The sequence below is a fragment of the Orcinus orca genome, chromosome 10, assembly GCF_937001465.1.
Source record: "Orcinus orca chromosome 10, mOrcOrc1.1, whole genome shotgun sequence".
NCBI classification, from domain to species: Eukaryota; Metazoa; Chordata; class Mammalia; order Artiodactyla; family Delphinidae; genus Orcinus; species Orcinus orca.
In genome coordinates, this window is record NC_064568.1 from 70,240,341 (window position 1) to 70,256,168 (window position 15,828).

The window sequence follows — 15,828 nt, forward strand, 5'->3', positions numbered from 1 at the left end:
TGTTGAATAATAATTAAAAAAAAAACTTTTACTTCATTTGGAGAGATCAAGGAAGATTTCCTGGAGGAAACGGCATTTTAGCTTACTAAATAAAGGGACCAGATTTCAGTAGCAGAGATGAAAGAAGCACATTTCAGAAAGAGGAAATTGTTTGCAACCAAATGTTTGGTACTAGTTAGCGATTTTTTAATTCAAAATCCAAAACAATCCTGGCACCAAGTGTAAAATAAAAATCTCACTATATAAAAGTGACAACTCTGCACCTAGCTCAAACTGGTTCCCTCACAACTTCTCTCCACCAATGTCATCCCACTTCCCAGCCACCTAGGTTCTAAACGTTGAAGCTCTCTGACCCAATTTCTTTTTTTCCCCCTCCATATTCAATCAGGCATCAAATTTGACTGTTTTTTTCTTTGAAATGTCTTTCTCAGTGATTCTTTTTCTCTATTTTAACCAAAAACAACCTAATTCGAGCCCTCTTCACATATGGAATTACTACAAGCTTCTCCTAAATCAGGGTTTCTCACCTTTGGCGCTACTGACATTTTCAGCTGGATAATTCTTTGTCGTAGGAGGCTGTCCTGTACATTGTAGGATGTTTGGCAGCATCCTTGGGTTTACCCACTATATGCCAGCAGCACTCTTAATTGTGACTGCCAAAAATGTCTCCAGACATCGCCAAATGTCTTCTGCGGTGGGGGAAGAATCACCCCTGGTTGAGAACCACTTTCCCAGATGACCTCATGGGAAAAGCCGTCTAAAATTACCCAATCAAAACTCAACCCATCCTTTCAGGTCAACTCAAATTTCATCTTTTCTATGAAAATATGTCTGCTTATCAACAAACAGATGCACAGTTGTTTAACTCTACAAATAATCAAAAATCTGCACAATAAAACAAATGAGAGACTATGGTTTACTTATCAGTTTGACGAAAAAATTTAAAATAATGATAATACCTATTGGTGACAAGGATGTAGGGAAATAGGTACTATCATAAACTGCTGGTGGGAATAACCTGGTATAATGCTTTGTATGGCATTTACCAATATGTTTCACATTTTAAGATGGTCGTATCTTCTGACTCTACTTATGTGAAGAGATAATCAGATATGTGAGCAAAGACTATACTGTCCTATAAAGGTAAAACCGGAAACATCCTTATAGTCCCCACAAGAGGGGACCAGTTAGGTAAACAACAGTACATTTAGAATACTGTGCTACTGTTAAAAAAGGATAAAGCAGATATTTGTGAACTGACATGGAACGACAGCCACAATGACTATACATATGTGCAACGTTTCAAAATTATATGTACTACATGATGTCATTTATATAAATAACATGTTTATGTATGGTTACACACAGAAGACAGACTAGATGAATATATGTCAAAATTCTAACATAATCTCTGTAGTCCAATCACATTTTAGATGTATAAAAGGAACTGTTAAATCATCTTTAAAAATCTCTTGGAAAAGTCTAGCTTATGAATCTATAACTTTAAATTTTTCGGTTTACTTAAAGCAGGCTTATACATTTATTTACCACCTTTATTTCAGGCAAATATCCTGAGTTGGAATACCCTGTTCTGAGCCGTATTTTCGCCCTAGAGAAATCAATGGTAAAAAGGAAGTTTACAGAGAAAAATATATTTTTGTGCATGACAGCTTACCGGTGTGATGCATCTGTGAATCATACTGAAAATATGTCCCTTGAAATCAAAGAAAACAATATGTTTATACAAAGAATGTGCCCCAAAATTCTCCAATAAAGAAAAGTGTTTAATCAAAATATTTGTTGACAGCTGGTTAGTGCCAATTCTAAAGTAGAAAAGAAAATCAGTGTCATTGTAGACTTTTACTTTGTGTACAAGAACTGAATATGCAAATTAGCCCCAAATGGAGACTCATTATCTGTTTTACTCTTCAACTGTGGTTTTAAGCACCGTAGGTATATATACACACACACATCCAGAATATACATATATCTCAACAAACCATGCACATCATCTGTTCAGAACTGGGAAATGCATGCATGCTTCTATAATATTAAATGGAAGGCAGATGGTAGGCACTGATCAACAGAAATAAAGTGAAATCCTTCTAAATCCTACTCCCTCTAACAACCCTCTAATTTTTTTCTTCAGAAAGATATCAAGCAGTTCTTCATTACTGTTGATTTCCAACCTCAAAATTACAATAGGCAATGCAAAAGAGCATTTCAAAGAGGAAAAGATTGTCTTTTGGTACAAATTCTCTTTCATAGTCTTAGGTAGGAGATAACACTAACTTTGAAACTCATAGCTTACTGTAGTTTTATCAGTATCTAATGTGTAAATTAGCTCTTTCTATAACTGGAGGTTTAGCTTTCAAAATACATAATTACTGATCATTTTAGCCTGCATCACATTTCTTTTGCAGGGTGAAATGAACTAAAACAGCTGTTACATCCTAATAGCTTCATAATGTGCACAGAATTTCTATGACTATTAGAAATTAAACCTTCCTATCAGGGAAAACATATTCATGTGTATATATGACCCACATTATTTGGAAGTACAATTATTAACTTATGAAATTATAATTTGAAACATAATGAAGTAAGGCTACTAGAGAAAATATTACAGCTCTTAAATGAGGTCAAAGCTGCTGGTCCACACTGATCAGTTCCCCCCCCCTTTCCTAGCATCAATAAAAGTACTCTGGGCCAAAGGAAGTCCCAGTGTTCATGCTACCACCATTCCCTGCAGGGATCGAGTCCTCTATTTTCATACTGGATGATGAATTTTTAAAGGTGAACCAAGTCTGGCACTCTGCCCAGAATTGCTGGCAGCTGACAAGCAATCTGGTTTCACTTCTGGTCCACTGTCTCTTGAGCTAACCTTGTATCCACAGAAAGCATCCTGATCTAGAGAACGTGTACCATTTATAATGATGACTGAGAAAGCTCTGATGATTCCATTAACCATGGGACTTGTACATACAGTTCTCTTTAAGCATATTTTCTATGGAAAGAATAAAATAGTCTCGTTTCTTAGTATCTCCTTTTAACACTGGAAAAAACAGCAGTGTTAAAAGGATTTTTCCAGAAAAAAAAATGATTATTATCCAACCACCTGCATTCAAGAATGTTAGAGGCATAAAGGGATTCAACAAGATATCTGATGAGCAACTACTATCAAAGGAATATACAGTGAGGTCCAGGAACCACAAAATAATTACAAGATATACAAGATATATTATGTAATTAATGGCTAAATTGGATGATTCAAGCTATAAATGTTATGAAAGGACAGAGCAATAAATGCTAGGCAGTGTGGGGTGAAATTTAAATATACGTAGGCCTAGGGGGCTTCCCTGGTGGTGTAGTGGTTAAGAATCCGCCTGCCAAGGCAGGGGATATGGGTTCGAGCCCTGGTCCAGGAAGACCCTACATACTGCGGAGAAACTAAGCCACAACTACTGAGCCTGTGCTCTAGAGCCCTTAAGCCAAAACTACTGAGCCTGCGTGCCACAACTACTGAAGCCTGCACGCCTAGAGCCCGTGCTCCACAACAAGAGAAGCCACCACAATCAGAAGCCCACACACCACAACAAAGAGTAGCCCACGGTCGCTGCAACTAAAGAAAGCCCGCGTGCAGCAACAAACACCCAATGCAGCACAAAATTAATTAATTAATTAATTAAAAATATATATACGTAGCCCTAACTCTCCACTGAGAGAATTATTAACTACTTAACCAGTATCTTCTTGAGATTACCATTTCCAAAGTAAACAGGATTGGAAAATGACTATGTAGCAGTTTTTTTTTTTTTTTTTTTTGGCAGTGCGCGGGCCTCTCACTGTTGTGGCCTCTCCCGTTGCAGAGCACAGGCTTCGGACGCGCAGGCTCAGCGTCCATGGCTCACGGGCCCAGCCGCTCTGCAGCATGTGGGATCTTCCCGGACCGGGGCACGAACCCACGTCCCCTGCATCAGCAGGTGGACTCTCAACCACTGTGCCACCAGGGAAGCCCCCGGAAAATGACTATGTAATTCACAAATAAATCTGTGTCCAAGTTTATTTGTTTTTACCTCTAAGATCTAGCAGTCCTTCTTCTTGACCTTCCAAAAAGAAAAGTTAGTGAAGCTTCACTCATCTGATATTATTTCCTCATTCAGTCCCGAAGCTGGGATGGAGGTCCTGGAAGCTCTTCCCCACCATTTCCATATCACTGGCTTTCTGCTCCCATTTCTATAGCTCACCTTTGCCTCTGTTTCCTATGCTGGAGGCCCCTGGGTCATATGAAGGACCCTGAAGTCCCAGATGGGTTTGTCTTCTATTCCTTCCTTGCTTTCTACTTGACAGACCCACAGTCCCATGCCCAATAGTTCAGTGTATGGCTTCCTGGGTCAGGATTTCCTAAGTTCCATAAGTAAGTGCTGGGAGAGCCACAGTGCCAAAAGAGATTCCAAAAGGAGATCTCGAATTGGAAAACTGACACAACCATGTTAACTTCCTTACAGACAGCATGTACCCAACAACAAAGTACCTACAAAAATGCATTATTTTTCTAAGCAAAAGACACACTGGCTCAAATCCTGGCTCCAGCAGAGGGATTTTTTTTTGCCTTCACTTCTTGGGTATTTTTACTATTCTCTGAATATTACTTGTGAAAATTAACCTAATTCATGGTTCTTCACAGGGACTCCTCTAGTCTTGTTGAAAGAAGTTTAAAAAAAACTTTAAATGAAACCAAGTCCCAGATATCTGAAACAGTTATTCAGGGTCACATGAAGAGAGAACTGTCAGTCACATACTTTCTCTGAGCTTAGGGACATAGGTAGAAGGCATGAGCAGGTAGATGGTAAATAGGGAATTTTTGGTTTTTTTGGCCACGCCACATAGCTTGTGGGATCTTAGTTCCCCAACCAGGGATTGAACCCAGGTCCTCGGTAGTGAAGGCATGGAGTCCTAACCACTGGACAGCCAGGGAATTCCCGTTAAATAGATGATTCTGACTGCTGAGACCAAGCAGGGAATTTCTAATAAGAACCAAAGATGAAGCTAAAGAAGCAGAAGGGCCCAATGATGGAGAGTTTTGGGTGAAGAGTTTAGATTTGACCAAGTCCACTGCATACTCTGCCTTTGGCAAGAGAACAAAGAGCATCCTTTTCCCTTATTTTTTCCTGCTCAATCCCTTGGTCCCTTTGTCCAAATTCTTTCTTCAGTAGGATCACCCATAACTATGCTCCAGCATACCATATATATATATGCATATATATATATTATATATATATAAATATCTCTATTATTGCACTGATCATATCTTACTTTATCAATCTTTAGAAAGTTGTCACTCCTATTATATCATGAAATTCTTAAGAGCAGCAACTGTGTCTTGTCCACCCTTTTATGGTGGCACCTAAACTAAGTGCCTGCAATATAACAGGTATTCAATAAATACCTGTTTGTTGAATAAATGTATGAATGAATAAGTCTTATAAGTAATAGAGTAGAATTGAGGAGAGGGAAAGCAGGAAAAAAAAGATGTTTGATGATCAACTAGGGGGGTACTATCTCAGCTTAATCCTGAACCTGACTGCTTGGGAAGCAACTGTACCACTACCATACATAGCTCTTGCCCTTCCAGAATGAAAAACACACAACGGCTGTTTGTGGTAGTAATAACAGGTCATTGGTGTTATTAACATCACCTCACATTTATTAAGAGATACTAATTTATATTCTAAAATTATAAAATAAAGTGCAAAGAAAAAGGACAACCCTGTTCTATTTTCTCACGTTTCAAGTCCTCCACTACACACAAAAGAAGCTCAACATGTTATTATCCTTTAAACAAAAATGAAACAAAAACAAAAAGTCTAGATTCAGCTGAAAAACTTAAGTACAAACAGCCATGTCTCAAAGGTCTTACGGAATATAAAATACAGTGGAGGGCTTCCCTGGTGGCGCAGTGGTTGAGAGTCCGCCTGCCGATGCAGGGGACACGGGTTCGTGCCCCGGTCCGGGAAGATCCCACATGCCGCGAAGCGGCTGCGCCCGTGAGCCATGGCCGCTGAGCCTGCGCCTCCAGAGCCTGTGCTCCGTAACGGGAGAGGCCACAACAGTGACAGGCCCGCGTACCACACACACAAAAAAACACAGTGAAAAATATTTTTGGTCTAATAAGAGGATCCTAAGTGAAAATAATAAATAGGAAATTCCTCAACTAAAAAAAAAAAAAAAAAAGCAGTTCAAGATGTAAAGAGATCTTGTGAAGAGAAATTCCATAATATATGAAACTTGTTTCTAAATACAGCTGGTGGCACAGTGGTTAAGAATCCGTCTGCCAATGCAGGGGACACGGGTTTGAGCCCTGGTCCAGGAAGATCACACATGCTGCAGAACAACTAAGCCCATGCGCCACAACTACTGAGCCTGTACTCTAGAGCCCGCAAGCCGCAACCACTGAAGCCTGTGCACCTAGAGCCCATGCTCTGCAACAACAGAAGCCACCACAATGAGAAGCCCGCGCACCGCAATGAAGAGTAGCCCCCACTCTCCGCAACTAGAGAAAACCCCGCAAGCAGCAATGAAGACCCAATGCAGCCAAAAATAAATAAAATAAATAAATTTATTAAAAAATAAATAAATATAGCTGAAGCAAAACAAATCAGGAGTTAAGAACACCAGGTTCACTCTGGAATAATAAAGTCTAAAATGATCTTATGGCGAATAAAGGGGCAGGAAAATTCAAAGTTCTATTGACAAACTGACAAAACATACATAAAGGATTGCTACACTCCCTTTGGGGCATTTTAAAAGAGAAAACTTCCCCAACTGTTCATTCTCCTCCTCCCCGTCATCAGTATCCTTGTCATGCAGGTGGCTATGGCCAGCACGAGCAGAGTGTGGCCACCCCAGGCCCTCTGTTTCAGCATTCCTGGAAACTGTCCCCGCCAAAAAGGCGGCAAGAGCTTCTCTAGGGCTCCATGTCTCCCCCTACTCTTAAGCAGAGCTATTTCTTCACCTCACAGTCTGCAGAGGCAACGTAGGATTGTGACGTTAACTGTGTAGTCACAGACCTGCATATTTAACTTCTCTGAGGCTCAGTTTCCTCATTTGTAAAATGAAGGTAGTTAGTGGTGTTTCTCTCCTAGAGCTATCATGAGAATCATACACGGAAGCAATGTGTGTCTGGCCCACAATAGATACTCAATAAATGTTAGACTGTTCTCTTCCTGTCTCTCCTCTGAGGTCCTGTAACCCTCACTCTCTTTTCCTCACTCCTCCTTTCTTCTGCTCCCTGATTCCTTATAAATATTTAATGGATCTCTCTCCTTTGGGTTACTCTTCTATTTATTTCAAAATTCCAAAGAAAGATTAAAAAAAAGAACTTACTTGATAAAAAAAAGAACTTACTTGATAAAAGAAAATTAAGCGAAAAAAAGAACTTATTTGTATAAAACTGAATAGCTCTACTACAGAAGCCCACTATACTTGGCAGACTACGAGTCAAGGGCTGGCTAGCACCTGAATGTACCTCTGTGGACTTCAGGCATAATTAATGCTCCACATGAGTAGAAAGACTTCAATAGTACAAATAGTTTTACATGCTATTTCACAAATCACAGACTTCAGAAAATTTATATTTAAATATGGTTTTATTTTTAAAAAAGCAATTTTAATCTCTCTTTAGCCCCAAGTAAAATTGTTACGATTTAGTGACACCATGTGGCTACATTTTGCTTTGCACTCTTAGAAGAGACTGTTCTGTCTACAGGTTGCTCTATACTAATTCAATTATGGTATCAAAGTTATAGGTGGAGGTACAATTCAAACTAAGTGTGAACTAAAATGATTACTTTTAAAAAGTGAAACTGTTCCTTCTTCCTTTACAACAGAATAAGGCATTTCTTGACTTCTGAAGACACCAATCATATAAAGAAAGTAAAGGCTCGGCATAATTCTAGCTATGATTATAAAGCATCCTGGTGAACCACTGATTAATGTAAAACTGTCTACCTTTAAAAGTAAATAAATATATCAATGCCCAGGGGGTCAGGGGGAGAACAAAAGAGAAAAGGTGGAAGACACACACGCTTTTGTACAAGGTTAATACGGTAGGGAAAGAATGCTTCCATAAATAGCAATGTTTATTTTCTCATTTGTTTTATGTCTTGTATATCTATAGCACTGTAAGGTACTATAATCTAATGAAAATGGGTAAAAAAATTATGCTGCATCTACTGATGGCCGGGATGAGAGGGGACTTGGAATGTATGGTAGCAATAAAAGAGATTAAAAGTGCAATAAAAGTGCCCTAAACCAAAAAACAGTACAGTTTTAGTATTCATTTAATGAGGCCTCCTAGAGTAGACCAGTTACTCTTGAATAACATTCGATGTACACCAAAGAAAGTCTAAATATCTACAACAATGACCAGAGAATATCACCTCCTTAATCTCAATTTAAAACACCCAGCTCCCCTCTCGGGCTTCCCATGATCACCTATTTTAAATAACTACTCTCCTCCTCTTGACCCTGGGTCACTATCACAGTATCATTTTCACAACATTTACAATTACCTGTTGTGCTCTTCTTGTTTATATCTGTTCCTCCCAAATTCTATGAGAGCAGAGATCTTGGCAGTCTTCTTCAGTGTTATGGCCTCAGTATCCAGTACAATGCATAGCACAAAGTAGGAGCTTATTTGTGAAATGAGTGAGTAATGGATGAATAAACAGATGAATAAATGAAGAAAAATCTGTTTTCTTAGCTGGTGAAGCATGCCTAAATTTCTTGTTGTAAGTGAAAGTAGAACCGTTCTAGTGAGATGTTTTTCATCATTTATGACCTCTACTGTGACCACTGAGACTAGAAGACAGGCCAGCAGATGCTCTACAGCACCCTTTTGTCCATGACACATTTGGCACATTATAATCTCTCACTCGAAGAAAGGAAGAAAAAGGAGGGAAGGGAAAACTACAATGATTAAAACACTTTCATTAACAGTCAAAGAAATCAATGAACAGAGTGGAGTATATACGAGAATTTAGCACATGATAAATATGGCTGTTTATACTAGTATGGTAAGGAACGATTATTAAATAAATGGTCTTGGTCAACTGACTATCCCTAATCTGAAAAGATACATGAAAAATATTCTGGCTGGATTAAATATTTAGATACAAAGATAAAAATAACAAGTAGCAGAAAAAATTTATAAAAATGTAACACTCTTTAACGTTGGAGTGAGGAACACCTTTCTAGACATGATATCAGACCACCAGAAACCATAAAAAGGACTGACAGATTTGACTACATTTTTTTAAACATAAAATTCTATATGGTAAAAAGTACTAATAAAACACTAAAAACTAATAACAAATTGCACAGTACATGATAGGCAAAAGTATAATCATACATACACAAATATACGTCTACATGTATACATACACCGCATATATACGATATATATGTGTATATGTATCAAGGTGTACATACCAACATAAAGTTCTCACAAGCCAAAACCAAAAAGATAATCACCCCAGAAGAAAAATATGCAAAAGACAAAAATAGGCTTTTATAAATGAGAAATAACAAATGTCAAGTATTATAAGATACCCTACACTTCACAGACGATAAAAGAAATCCAACTTAAAGTAAGACAATTTTTTACAGATCATAAATCACATTGGCAAAATGCTGACAACGCCTGCATTGGTGAGGGTTTGGAGAAGGGGCATTTCTATGTGCTATTGGTAGAGACTGAGTACAGCCGTATCAGAGGGCAAGCTTTATCAATATTTAAAATGTGTACTACATCATAATTTTATAATTAAAATGTCATAAAAAGACATTTCCATTTTGATAATTAAAAACAAAAGGAAAGGAAGAAAGAAGCTCAGTTTTGTGTTAAGTGAGTTCATCCATCCTGTGCCATGTTCTGAACCATCAAGATGCACCCTTCTCAACACCCTTTCTGGCCTCTGTGCTCCCCCGGATTCTCCTCTAACTCTCTGACCAGCCCCTGCAGTACACCTGTCTGCCACCTACTCTTTCCTTCCCTCTCTCAATAGCTATATTCTTAAGGACTGTGCTTTTAGGCCCACTATTCCTCTCCCTCAACTCCCAGGTTTTATACCAAGTTCACTTTTGTAATTCCAGCTACCAGCCTTATGCGGGCTACCTCTGTACGCATTCACATCCATGTTTTCAAGTCTTCTCATATTTCAGCAACATTTTGCAGCTGCCAAATTACCAGCATCGTGTTGAGAAAAAGCCAGAAAAAAAATTTAAAGCATCCCAGGGCACTCAATATTTCCACTCCTTGTTAGTGTTTTTTGTTCAGTCCTAGGCTCTACCAACTAAGAAAGCTGTGGAAGGACTTGAAGAGAGCTTACTAGATAGCCAAGAAGACAGTTTGAAGGTTGGGGACTTTATGGATAAAGCAGAAATTTCCTTTTCCTGAAAAAGGCAAAGCTGATAAGATATAAGATGGTTCTGAGTATCATATGAAAAACTGTACCAAAATTGACATCATTTTTCTTCATTTCCAGCTGGGGGCTAGGGGGTTGTTATTAGTCTAAGCTTTTGGCTACATTGAGCAGTCCCCACTTGACCCACAATGCATTCCTAAAAAGGACCCAGAAAGAAAGAGCAGACCATTTCTCTCCATTCACTGTTGTGGTTGTAACCATCACTCCAGCTTTGAAGCCTGACATTATCCTTATCACCACTATCTCGGTGAGGGGAAATGCTGACTAAATTACATTCCACAGGATATATAAATGGCAAATTTTATGTTATATATATTTTACCACAATTAAAAAATGCTTTACCAAAACCAAAATGTATGAAAACTGTTGGAAACATACAAATGGGAAGATTACTAAGATAAAGAGAACCATGGAAGGCATGTGTGTGGACTGGCAATATGGAAAAGTGCTGAAAGGACCACACTCCTGAGATAAGGAACAGTTTCCTCATACTGAGAGCCACCACTGAGAGCCACCATGGCTACAGAGAATGGCAGGATGGCTCTCTTTCTCTGAAGGCCAAACACCAGTTCAGAGTCGCAGAAAGTAGAAAAGGTAATAAAAACAACTATTTACTGAGCCTCTAACTTTGGGCCAGGCATTGTGCTCAGTACTTGTACATATGCTCTGTCATCTAACCCTCCACAGCAGACCCCAGGAAGGGTGCTGTTATTCCTGTTTCACTGGTGTAGAAATGAGGGCTTGGAGAGGCACAACTTTACTAAGATCACAATGCCAATATTAGATGAAACCAGGATTTGAGAAGAGCTCTAACTCTGCAGCCCATGATTTTCCTACTACCCGATGCTGATTTACATGAATAAACTTGAACTTGAGTCTAGTTCAACCTAGACTCAAGAGAGAGGGCTGGGTAATCTCACAATTCACAGAGTATCTCTTCTTTAGTGAATATATTAAATGAAATCTTTCATCAATATACAACACTTGCATCCTTCAGAATTAACCTCGAAATTCAGTTTCCTGAAGAAAAAACAGAAAGTAGACTTTGCAAAGAGTACAGAACCATTTACCACTCCAGAGTTTTCCAGCACAGATATACATTTTAACAAATACTTGGATAAAAAGCACCAATGAATATATGTACATATTAATATTGAATCAGTCTCTCTTCATTACCTGGTCAGTGCCTTGACCCCAAACCTGTGCTAACATTTATAGAGTACCTACTGCATACAAGGTCATAACTTGAGAACTGCACAAGAATACTGAAAGATTAGAATCCATACTCCTTGCTTCCAAGAGCTTGTAATTTTAGTATGAGAGGCAAGACAAACACGCAAAGGACACTGAAGAACAAGAGTGACATACAAATGTGCAAATTAACTAACACAATGCAAAGTGAACACTTACGTGCTAAGGAAATAAAGAATTTATATGTGCCCAGTGAAGTCCCTGAAAGAAGTGTATTTAGAACATTGTTTAGGAAGTCAATAAATGATTGTGAAGATAAGAAACACCAAGCATGAAACATCCTTGGATAATCAATAGGGACTTATTCTTAAGTTCATTTTAAAATACTTCCAAAATTCCAAACTATTACAAAAGGCAGAGTTTATGAAGGAATGTAGTAACATAGTAAGTTAAAGTGGTTATAAATATTAAAATGTTTTCTCACTAAAATGCATATCAAGACTCCTTCCTTTTCTTGTTATCACTGTCTCTAACATCACCTTTGCTCAGTTTTTCTCAACGAGCGTGGGTGCTGGCTATACCAAGACAAAAACTAGAATCATGAAAACAGCCAGGCTCTACAACACATAAAAGCAACATCAACAAAGGCAAGGCCACACAGGAGAGACAAAATAAGGAAAAGAGAGTATAAATAATACCCATTAATAAATGAGAGGAATTATATTTTCTAAAAGCCAGAGATCACGACTGAGGGTACACGTCTCCCTCCACAGAGTAGGAGTTTTCAGATGGGTAAAGCACACAGCCTCTATCATAGCTGGTATTACAGTCACGATGATTTGTTCTGGGAGTCGTGCTCCTAGTGTTTCAAATTAAATACAAACACACAGTCCTTTGGTCCACGTCAGACACTTTGGTTGTTATGCTGCTTATTTTTTAATCTGATACAGCCATAATAATGTCAGTCGATGCAGACTCAATCCCCTCCTCTACCTCGGGGCCCCTCTGTCACTCTCAACGTATCCCTAGGCAGTTCTGAGATACAGAATCTTCACTCAATTTCTTGTCCCTCTCATTTTAATCCATTCAAAACTCCTCTGATAAAAGAGCAACTGCTAGACCTGAGACACTTTAGTCCCTCTTTGGGGAAATGAAATTGATTTTCTTCATTTCCACACAAGAGTATCCTTGGGTAACAATATTGTGTCCAGTCATACCCATAATAAAAAAAAATGTAGGCGACATTCTTTACTGTACCAGAGGCTGAAAGGTTTTGTGGAGTTCCTGTGGTAGAAGTAAGAATTCAGCCTGATGCTGTCAGATCATGCATTTAATAAGTATAAGGGTGCCTTCTGACTGAGAGAGTAAGTGCTGTGGGGCATCCCCATCTGCTCCAACTCAGCCACACAGGGATGTCAGCTGGGGTCACGAGTACAGGTGTGGAGCAGAGTGGGTAAGGGGCCAGCTCCACGTGCTCCCTGGCTTACACCCACCATATCCCTTCTTGACACACTTCATTAAACGAACCAATCACTTTCTGCCTTCAATCTCTTGAGTTTAGGGTAAAGAATATCTGAGGGAAATTTCCAAGGGGAAAATCACAATAGAAAAAACACAACAGAATTTCAGGGGCCTTTAACCACCTTTCCCGACTCCCAAATTCATTATTCATACTGGTTTTGCAGAATTTCAGAAAGAAAGCTTAAAAGATGGCTTACATCTAAAGTAAGAATATGAAATGTTAGAATAGCTTATCAGTACTTTTTAAAAAACAAACTTACATGGAGCTAAAATACATAATGACAATAAAAGTTAAGGTGCTCTGGTTGAAGGGAAGGTGTGAGCCTGGAGCCCCACCAGCTCAGCCTCCCTTGCCCCAAACCCAACCCCACTAGAAACACCTGCTCTTTCAAACTCCACTGATATCCACTGACCTAGAAAAAGAACATGCACAATGGCATCCAAAAATCTCCTCCTGGCCCTGAGGACTGCCAGGGAAGCCTCCAGAAATATCTCTCATGGTTTTTGTGAAAAGAACGCACCCCCTAACAATAACTCTGCTTTCAAGGTATAGCATGGAATTTAAAAAGCATTTCCACTTCTCAGTGTGTCGTCCCTTCTTATTCATTTACATGCCTTTACATAAATATGGTACAAAACAGTTCCACAGTACACTCTAAATATTAAGATGCTTAATTTTCCATAGTATCCCTAAGTTTTTTAGTTGGGACGCATTTAGTAACTGATATCCTCCTGGAAAACTTTTCCTCTATGAGACAGAAAAATGAAATCTGTTTCTCAACATCCAGATCTCTTTAAACAAACATCAAAAGCATTTATAAGCCATGAGAACTAACCTGCAGACACGGGCTGGAAAATACAGCTTCTGCCAAGAACGACACAGATATTGCGAATGATCAATCACTCTGATCCAATCAAGTTCATCCATTGAGACTTCAATGAAGTATGAATAAGACCTATGAATCAAAAGGAAAAAGGCAGAAAAAAAGTATCATATTAAAATAACAATACAAAGCTATATTTTTTTAGCAGTTTTTTTTTTTTTTTTTTTGGCTACGTTGGGTCTTCATTGCTGTGCTTGGGCTTTCTCTAGTTGTGGCGAGCGGGGGCTACTCTTCTTTGCGGTGCGCGGGCTTCTCATTGTGGTGGATTCTCTTGTTGTGGAGCACGGGCTCTAGGCGTGCGGGCTTCAGTAGCTGTGGCTTGCGGGCTCTAGAGTGCAGGCTCAGTCGTTGTGACACAGGCTTAGTTGCGCCGCACCATGTAGGATCTTCCCAGACTAGGGCATGAACCCATGTCCCCTGCATTGGCGGGAGGATTCTTAACCAGTGCGTCACCAGGGAAGCCCCCCGAAGTTATATTTTAATAAAATGTTAAAAGGTACAAAAAATGCACTATTCATGAATTACATTTTCTGCATAATGACCAAATTCTGATGATGACGAAATGTGTATAGATCCCCCTAACATAGCATTCGCCACAATGTATTGAAATTATCTCTTTGCATGTCTGTCTGCCTTATAAGGTCTCAAGCTGGTTAAGAACACAGACCATGCCATATTTATCTGCATATATCCGGGGTCTAGCACGGTGCTTGTCACATATCAGGCATATAAGATATAACAGGACCAGGATGCCTTGCATATACCGTATTAACAGGTTAATAAAGCCATGACAGAGAGAGGACAGAAAACAGAGAAGTGTGCCTTCTCCCTCTACCTTCACTGGCCTGAGCACCCAGCCCTCCTGTCTCAGGAGGGAAGCCAACTCAGAATGGTTCCTCACAGAGGCCAGCTTATCTCCTGCTTCCTCCCAGTCTCCTACCATCCCACACACAGATACAGCCTGCAGAAAAATTAATGACATGGGTGAAGAGATCGTATGTATTCCTCTTCGGTACAACTTAAAATTTGGCAGCTAATAATCTAGCAGTAATGAAAACAGCCTATCATCCTCCCCTGGTCAGCTACCCTGGACCATTACATGCTGGTTCCATACTGAACAAATCTATATTCCCCTGTCATAAGCCAAATTTAAATTTGAGATGCAGTTATTACTTGTACTGTAATATCAACAGGAACAATCTCAGAAGATTTAGGTGACCATAAATGTCAGCCTGCAACCAACAGTTGTGACCAGAAAAGGTCAGCTTATTTTGTGTCATCCCCTCATTTTCTGCTGTCCCCTCACTCCCATCCATTTTATGGCTCAGTCTCAAACTGGTTATAACCTTTTATTGAACCTCTCTGGGTTATCAGCAATGCAGGATATAATTTTACAACACATGTGAGAATCTTTTTGGCTTAAGATTCTGAATTTTTCACCTTTGCTTAGAATGATAACTTCTGTGAGAAAGGAACTAGTACATGGTAAAGTTAAGTCCCCTGTGAATGAAACGCACATACTAAAACAAACTGGGGCTTCCCTGGTGGCGCAATGGTTAAGAATCCGCCTGCCAATGCAGGGGACACGGGTTCAAGCCCTGGTCCGGGAAGATCCCACGTGCCGCAGAGCAACGAAGCCCATGCGCCACAACTACTGAGCCTGCGCGCCACAACTACGGAAGCCCGCGTGCCTAGAGCCCACGCTCCACAACAAGACAAGCCACCACAATGAGAAGCTGGCGCAC

The 15,828-nt window shown here is 39.5% G+C and overlaps 1 protein-coding gene across 1 annotated transcript in view; it reads right to left on the reverse strand.

Annotated features, from left to right (window-relative positions):
• The window catches only part of BTBD9 (BTB domain containing 9), a 416,797-nt gene that overhangs the window by 343,360 nt on the left and 57,609 nt on the right, over nucleotides 1-15,828 (reverse strand). Inside the window, exon 6 of the mRNA XM_004267648.3 lies at nucleotides 14,036-14,155. Coding sequence (XP_004267696.1) covers nucleotides 14,036-14,155 — 120 coding nt within the window. The remainder of the gene's footprint in view (nucleotides 1-14,035; nucleotides 14,156-15,828) is intronic.